At 26.9% G+C, this 9553-nt stretch overlaps 1 protein-coding gene across 1 annotated transcript; it reads right to left on the reverse strand.

The window, feature by feature from the left end:
* Positions 1-560: 560 nt before the first annotated feature.
* LOC145832121 (kelch-like protein 41a) lies at positions 561-8906 on the reverse strand. Its single transcript, XM_082939477.1, has 3 exons — positions 8795-8906; positions 3238-4414; positions 561-612 (listed from the first exon to the last, which is right to left on the reverse strand). Exons 1-3 carry the CDS (start codon positions 8904-8906, stop codon positions 561-563), a joined length of 1341 nt encoding a protein of 446 aa, XP_082795603.1.
* Between the last annotated feature and the right edge of the window lie 647 nt (positions 8907-9553).

The following is a 9553-nucleotide window of genomic DNA, read 5'->3' on the forward strand; positions in this document are numbered from 1 at the left end:
GATAGTTAATAGTTTAAACATAGTTGATCGTTTATAGTTTATTTATCTAATTGTTCATAAGGTCTCTTTAATGAATTAAAAAAGAATGGACCCTTAACAGTTATATCTTAAAAGAAACTATCCAAAATAGTGTAAATAGTTAAACCAAAAAAAAAAAAGAACCTACCACTGTCTTACAAGTGTACCGGAGAATAATTTTACTATGAAAAAAATGGTTATTTCATTTTAAAACAATTTAACGGTTTTTTTACAACCACTCTTGATTTTTTTAGTCTTATGTAAACTTAAATCTAGTTTCAGATAAATTTAAAATTTTGGGCAATTTTTATAAAAAAAAATTGAAAATTTTGTGGTTCTTACTGTTTTCAAAACTGACTTTCTGAGTATATACATTCAAATTAAACTTCAACTGAAACTTAATTTGAAGTCGTAAAATTTATATATTTAATATATTATATATTTATATATCATAACTTAACTTAAAAAAAAAAAACGATTAAAATGTTCTAATCTTAAATTTCCCCCTGTAAAGAAAAACAATAAATATGTTATTCTACTATTTAAATCATGGAATCCCTGCCAACACAGTCTACTACATGATTGTCACACACTCTGGAAAATTTAAAAAATTATCAATTTTTGAAAATTTCAGGACATATAATGATATATCTGTTTTTTCAAGCTATTGCTTTTTCATGAAAGTTTCCTTTATAGGTTTTGAATGAAATTTAGTTGCAATATTTTGATGTATTGTAAGCAATATAATTTTGATATAAGGGACAATGTCACACTTTGTAATCTCGGATCCCCTAAAACCTTATAGTTGGACTTATAAATATTAACAAAGTAAAACGTAATAAGCTTGTAATGTTTAAATCTCATAGTTAAGTAAAATATTTCTTATATTGTATTAGTAGTCTTTAATTTTAATAAATAACCTTGAAAATGTTTGAGAAAGACAAGATGAAAATAATTTGTTTGCCTTTTTTTGTTGTTCCTTAAGAAGCTTAAGGCTAGAAGGTGAGACATTTTTAACACATTGATCTTATTTTAAAGATATTTAAACTAGTTAACAGTTGTTATTACTGTATTAAAGAAATCTAACTATAACCCGGTTTCATCGCAATTGAAAATCTGTATGTTCGGAGTAGTTCTGGTTTAAAATCCTTATATTTGTATAGCGCAAAAAAATAAATTATAACATCTAGTTTTTTCTGCGAATTAACACGTCAGTATAAACTGCTTGCGTAGTTATTAAGATCAATTTAGACATTTATTTATATTTAAACTTTAATTTAGTTCTCGACTAAAACCTACCGGATAAGTGAGGAAGCACTGTACTTTAAAGCCAAATCTATAAAACTTAAACTAAACTTCGTTTTCAAGACTAAAATATAAACAATATGTATCTAAACGCAGAATTTACAGAAAGTGCTTGATGTTTCAAATAAAATGCAACTTTAGCAAATAAAAGGCCTGTATTTTTCTAGTTTCAATTTTCACATCAAACTAACAGAACGCATTGTGCCACGCGACAAACACAAAAATGAAAAAAACTACATGCTTATATTTCAAAACATAGTAATATGATATGATATAGAAAATTAGTTGTTTTCATTTGTTATTGTAGAATAGTAAATGTCTAAAGGCACTGTAAAGTTTCTAACAAACCGCATTGAGTTCTAACTTATATATCAACTATAAATTTATAATTAAAAGTTGCTACTTGTTATTTCTACAATGATTACGTAAAGTTGCGAAAAAAAAATTATTTTCTATTCTTTAATTTTTAATTCAAAATAAAAACATACATCAGAGTTTCCCGAAGTAAGCGGTACCGCCCCCCTGCGGGCAATTTTAGAAAGTCGAAGGGCATTAATTAGCATTCGGGAGGCAGTCATAAAATTTTAAAACTTTTAATAGATGTTCTTGAGTGGCAGGTTGAAGAGCAAAAACAAAAGAAAAAAAAATCTTAGGTGTTTTTAAGTGTTAGTTTTTTCAGCAGTCTTGTTGGAGGGGGCCATACTTTTTTTAATTTCTTTAAAGAGGACCATTTGAAATAAAAGTTTTGGAAACCCTGCATTACGTGCTTATACTTAAAGAGTTTTAACTTCAGTTATTTTCATTTACTTTATTAGATCAATCAATATTTAAAGGCGTTGTAAAAAGTGCGTATAAAACCAAAACAACTTCTCACTTTTATTTCAACTATAATTATTAATAAAGAGGTAGTTATTGTTTTAATATACACAAAAAGCAAAATTCTCAGATTTAGAAATTTAGTTTATAATTGATATCAATTAACTAGTTGGTAGTGGTTTTTACTTCTTTTATCAGTAAAAAAAAAGTTAAAAGAGCGAATTAACACAAAACAAATTACTTTTTTATTAACATTTATATAGTAAAATATGTTATTAAAGATAACACCTGTAAATCAAAAATAGATCATTATCTAATTTTAAGTCAATAAAGTTAAAACTTCCATTACCATTGCAAAAACTAACTAAGCTTCGTTTAACAAATAAGAATGTTTACTATATTTAGAAGACTTTTACGTAAACTCTGTTTTTTAAAATACTTTGCTCGATTTTTCGTTAAATAGTATTATTAATTAAAAACAAAAAAAAGTTAAGTTTCAATTTAATTTAGATTTATAACATAGGAATAAAACAACCATGTTTAAAATGTTTTTAGTACTAAATTACCTATAAATATCTTAAAGCACAATCATTCCGTAAAGAAATGTATACAAGATTTAAACTAATCAATAAATGGTGTACAACTCGATAACCGAATGGTTTTTCTTTTGTACACCAGGTCCTTAGATAAAACTTTTTGAGCGCTTTTTTATCGCTTAATAAACATATTATTGTCATAGTTCTTGTTTGTTGCTTAAACTATAAACTTTATTTTCTTCAAAAAAAAAAACATTTTATATTCAAGTATGCAATCAAGTTATCTATAAAAACATATTTTACGTGTTTAAAAGTAAACAAAAAATGCTTTACTTTTTGTATTATTTCTGCTACTTGTTAATACTGAGGTACTTTGGCACAACTATAGAATGATAGATTTTTAATGACTTCACAATTTTCTTCTGACCAAGTGTCATTTTCTACATCATAAACTAAAAAAGTATTCTTTCTAATTGGAAACACAGCAAGTTTTTCACCAATCGGAATAACGGCAAGTAACCATCCAAAGTAAAAAATATCATGCGGTTTAAGTAAAACAAACTTTTTACAAGTTGAGTCATAAACTTCACTTGTGTTTGTAAAACCTCTGAACATGAACAATTTGTTTTTTACAGCAACTGATATGTGACCAGATCTTTCTTCAACCATGTTAGGCATGTTTGTCCATTTATTATCTACATGATCATAAGCTTCTACAGTATTTAGTCGATGGTTGTTATCTCCACCGGAAACAACTATTTTTCCCTCAAATACTTCACAAGCTGAACAGTTTCTTGCATTCTTCATTTCAGCTATTTCGTTTATGCTAAAATCTGCTGCTTTAAATTTAAAACAAGAGTTGACTGCTCTTCCTTGAGTAAATCCTCCTAAAACATAAGCGTTCCCCATAAATGAACAAACACTAAAGCCAAAATTTTCATCGGGCTTATTTCGTATAACTTTCCAAGTTCTTGTATCACTTGAGTATTTTTCAATAGACATTAAGGCGTTATCATTATCATAATAGCCACTAAATACAAAAATGTCACCCTTTATGCAAACTACTTTCAACAATTGTCTGCGTACATCAAGTTGTGGTAAACTCGTAACATTATAGCGATTTTTTGCTTTAGTACTATGCACATCACAAACGGTTTTTATATTTTTCCGACCCCCACATACAACTATATTAAATTTATCTTGGTCACAAAACCTACTATCAGATTTTAAACTTCTAATGTGACAGCCTTTGTTTTTTCCATCAATTATTTCATCTATGAGAGCAAGATTGTCTATGAAACACGAAATCTTTTCTCTAATGAAATTAATTGCAGGGACTGACAACAGCGATAGACGAATCTTCAAAATAAGACGTTTTGCATATATGTTGCGTTCTTTACAACTACCTAGCCAGGAAACTAGTGCGTTAAAAACTTCTAGTTCAGAATCAATGTTTAAGTAACTACTTGACAATATTTTAGCAACATATTCATAATCTAAATCTAAAAATTTTTGAGACTCGCTAATAACAGGGAAGAGACGTTCAATAAACAGAATCGGAGCTTTTCGTATGTCCGAGAACTTAAAAACTTGAGATAACTGATAAATAGCAAGAACATTGTTTAAATTAATTTTATCCTCGATGCTTTTGTAGACTTCTTTATCTGCGTCTTCTTTACACATAACTTTGTTCTCGTTTAAAGATGAAATGAAAGTGCTGATATCTGGCATAACTTTTCCTATAATACAAAAAGTTTACTATAAAATGCTACTAAACCCTAACTTTAATTTTCAAAGAAAAATCAATAAAATACTTTAGACAATGTTCTATCACTAACAAATAATTAATTTTTTGTATTTTTTTTATTTTTAAACATTAAAAAGTATAATTTTACCACGATAACAACCAAAAAAAAATTTAAAGACTTTTTTAAACTTTCCATTAAAGTTGTTGTGCGTAATGTATAATTGATAATGAAATTACCTAATAGTAAAGTTATTTTTTATTCTTATAATTGTTTTAATTAACCACAACTAAATTATTTTTATTTACACTGAAATTGAAAAGAGAATCTAAAATATTTTTAAGTATATAAAGAAAAAAGCAGACTAAAAAATTTGTTAGCTTTATTAATTATTAACTGGAAAAAACTCGTTTACAGTTACTAACAGAAATAAAAAGATATAACTGTTAAAAATAATTATGTTATAGTTTAAATCATGATGAAAATAATACCTTTTTTTTAGTTTATGTAATTTTCGAATAATAACTTTTTAGCGTAGAACTAATTTAAGCTTAAACTCATCAAGATATTGTCTTTAGTAATTTCTTAAGAATATTTTTTACGTTTTAATTAAAACTTTTGATAAAAACATTTCTGGTGGAGTTGTATAATTAGTTTAATTCAGGGTTTCCCAAAGTGGGCGATATTGCCCCCCATTAGGGCGATTTTAGTAAGTCGGGGGGCGAATTTTAATATAGTGGCGAAAGGGGGGGGGGGATGCGATAACTAGTAAGGGGCGAAAGAGGGACAATTTTACAATTTTGGGCGGTCATAAAATTTTTACCTTCTAACTTGTTATTTTACTAATTTTTAGCTTGCCATTTAGTTTGCCATTAAATATTTTACTCTGAGGTAAAACTTAAAAAAAAAAGAATTTTGTTTACGTAAAGTATAGATTTAATTCTAAACATGTAGATTAGAATATAGACTTTTTTTAGAAACCGTCGAGATGAGAAAACAAAACAGTTCAAAATCACAAAAATGTTCAAAAAATTTACACAAAGTATTGAAGATGCACAATTAGCTTCTTATTATATGTCTCTCATAGTTGCTAAACAAGGACTGCCTCACACCATTGGGTAAAAAAATACCAGTAATGTTTTTTGTTCTATCCCTTTTAGCAACAACACTGTTAAAAGACGTATAGATGAAATGTCAGAATGTGTTTAACAAAAGTTAGTTCGAATGATGTGGAGTAATTTTTTTTCGATACAAGTTGACGAGTCCACTTTGCTGGAATATAAATACCTTTTTCTTGTTTGCGTGCGTTTAATAGTTGGTGATACAACATGGAACAGGAAGAATAGCACAGGAAGGTTTGTGTTTAAAAAATAAAAAATATTTTGAAGTAAATAAAATACCTTCAAAACATCTTATAGAAATTGTAACAGATGATACTCCGTCTATATTAGGAAAGTGTCGTGAATTAATCGCATTTTATAAAGGTTAAACCCTGATGTATTTACTATTCATTGCGATATATATCGCCAAAATTTAGTTGCAAAAAATTTGAGCATACGTTTAAATGAATTATTAAAATTTGTGATAAAAGCTGTCAACAAAATAAAAAGGCATGCTTTACAAAGTCGTCTGTTTAAACAGCTGTGCAATGACAATGATAAGGCTATTAAAAGCTGATAATGTATACACAAATGAAATGGTTATTAAAATGAAACTGTTTGGAAAGTTTTTGGCAGTTTTTAATTTAGTTATTGATTTTTTTTTCTAAAAAGGATAAGGCATCGGCAGACAATCTTATTAAAACAAAATAGACATTGCTTACATGTCAAACTTATATGGTATGATCAACAATCTGAACACAACTTTGCAAGGTTAAAACTAAAATCTTGTAAAAGTCAAAAGTAAGATAACCAGTTTCAGAAACCAACTTGAACTGTATAGAAAAATTTTCAAAAGTAATCAGTTTTCTTAGTTTGCAAGTTTGGAAAACGTAAAACTTTAAATAAGTGAAGGTGAAGTAGAAGTATTTTCATCTCATCTGGAACAGCTTAATGTGATATTGGTAAACGGTTTACTGACGTTTTTAAATTAAACGTCCCGAAGTGGATTATGGATCCCTTCGAAGGGGATCTTTTTGAAGTAAACGTTGACTTAAAGGAAACTTTCTCAGACTTACAAACTGACCTTGAACCCAAAGTAAACTTTTTTAAAGAACGATATGAAAGCTTTTGGACTCAACAAAAACTAAGGCATAAGTATCCAATCAATCAGGAGGAAGTTAGATTGTTGTTTATAGCTTTCCCTTCTAGCTATTTGTTAAAAAAGCTTTTAATTCAGTTATTAAAATATTGAGCAAAATATATAATCTAGTTATTTATAAAGAAGGTGACTTTAGGATTTACTTGATTTTACTTGAACCAGATATAGAAAACCTTGCGAGCCGTCATGAAGATCATCCTTCACATTAGATTAGACTATTGTATTTGTATTTAAGTAGTCTTTTTATAACGACAATTTTATTAAATTATTTATTCTACAACAAGTTTTCTTAATGCGTAATGATTATTAATTACAGTAGACTTCCTCTTGAGTTCGCACTTTTGACCAAAAAAAAATGCAAATTTATAGTTTCTTAACGTTAACTTAAATAAAGCATATAACTTAGTATTAATAAAAAAAAACTTTATTATACTTCATAGCTTATATAGATCAACTTTTTTTAATGAATGTTTAGTTTATGTTTTAGTGGATTTATAATTACTCATTACATTATTGCATTATAACGTAGTGAAATTTGCCGTTTTGTAAAACAAATAATAACTGAATTTAATGATTTTTCTGCATCAACAGAAGCTATTGATAAAATCACTTTTCATATGAGATAATCAATCGTTCGGTCAAACATCCTAAAACTGGATAAGCAATAATGTTTTATTATTTATTTCATTATGTGTAAAATAAGCTGTTCATTCTTTTGTATTTTTTTAATCTAGGGTAGGTTAATTTTAAAACATGCTTATTTTTAAAATAATTCAAGTATATTGTGCGACTTATAATTTAGATATTATTAGATTTTTATAATGTCAGGTTGCATTTAAGATTTTAGATGGGTAACCTACGGTCCAGATTTAGTCAAATTTCGGCCCGCTAAGCAACTTAAAAACTACCTGTGCAAAAAACATAAAATTTAACTTTTTGTTACTTGATACTTTAAAGTACACTTTCAATTTAGTATTTTGTTTACAATAGTACTTCTCAGATCACAATAATAGTACATCAAATTATTACAATTTTGCTCCAGTTTTTTTATTTAGTTATATATTAGTTTTTTAAATTATGCAGCCCGCAAGTACATCTTTTTAAGACGTTGACACTAGAAAATATTTTTTAGTAAAAATGACTGGTGACTACAAAATTTGTTCACAACTAACTAAAGGTTTTATTAGTTTCAAAACAATGTATATTCTAACAGAAATGATTACAGATTACAAAGGGCTTTTTAGTATTTAAGTATTTTAATGCATTTTACTTGGCTTATAAGAAAACAACTGTAAGTTATTTTTTCACGCCCTGTTAATTACTATGAACGTAGTAGCCCAAAAGCAAAGAAGTTCCAGTTTAAATTACATTTCGAATACAACTGTTTTGGCTCAAAAGTGCGTACTGAAGAAGAAAAAAGTACTTTATAAAATCATGAGGAGTGTATTATTTTTAAATTTGTGAAAAGGGGGCGATTTAGTAAATGAGTTTGGAAAACCCTGGTTTAAATACTAATTAAACTTAAGACTAAGTTAATGTCATTGTGTATTGGTATTTAATTTAGCAGCTATTAGAAAATATAAACTTTAAAAGATTTTAGACCAGTTTTAAAACCCGGGGTAGACAACTTATCTATTCTGAGTGTCTTAAACTTGGATAACATTTGTAAAAAGATAATTTTTAGGGCGACCACATTTTATAAAATACATTACTTCGAAATGACTAACTACAACTAAATTAGTGTTTAACGTCTTTTTCAGTCTATAAACTAAAATAACTACACAACTTATAAAATAAAAATATTTCAAATATTTTGTTAGTACAAATTAAAAGTTTGTTTGACCGGAACCACAGCTAGAGTCAAACAACATTTTGTTTTATATTTCATTAAACAATTATGATACAGTTTCAATTTTAAAAGTTAAAGACAACAAGTTAATATAAATTACTACTTGCATTAACATAAAGAAAAGGAACGAAAGTCTATAAAAATCTTACCTTGTTTAATTTCCTCCTTTCGTTTCTGCTTACGTTTTATATTGAGTAAATTAAAGGAATTTTCTTTACACTGCTTTACTTAATCATAGCCTGGAAAGTTTTTACAAGGTAATTTACTGTTTCTTTGTTCCATATGAGTGGCTCCATGTTCCATTTTTCTTTCATCAGCTCTATTATAGCTGTTTGTATCCAATGAATGTTGGACATTATTTGAAATAACTTTATCCATGTTTTAGTTATGTCTGTAAATTTCTGTGTGCATAAAAGATTATTATTTAATGGTTCTTTTATAGTTTTAGATAAGTGTTTTGAAAAAAATTTTAAGCTGTAATTTAAATAAAACGTTCACCACAAATTATCTATTAAGTAAGAGTAAACTATAGCAGCCTACTAAAAATATTTTGAAACAATATGATTAAGTTTTTGCCGATTTTTAAGCCATTTTTATTTTCAACACATAATTTTCTTATATTGTATTATAAATACTCCTTAAATTAATAGTTCACTTCTAAAGAACCAACAAAAATAAGTAATACTAGCAAACAATTATAGATAACAACATATAAAAAAAAAACATAAAACTAAGGGATGTTTTTATACTTATTCATTAACAATTTTGTTTATGATTTTTTTACTAAAACAAAAATATAAAGTTCAATTTAAATGCTGATTGTAACTTGATATTTCAACACTTGTTAATAACCTTTTTCCCACTTTCTAGTTATGCTAATTTTATGTTCAGATATAAATTTAATTGATATAAGTTTTGGAGTTAATTAATATTAAAATATATTTCAAATTTGTTTATGCTGTTTATTATTAACTTTAGTATATATAATTAAATGTTTATATTATGGCATCATGTCTCATCATGTT

This window comes from Thalia democratica, chromosome 3, assembly GCF_965202585.1.
Source record: "Thalia democratica chromosome 3, ktThaDemo2.hap1.1, whole genome shotgun sequence".
Taxonomy (NCBI): Eukaryota; Metazoa; Chordata; class Thaliacea; order Salpida; family Salpidae; genus Thalia; species Thalia democratica.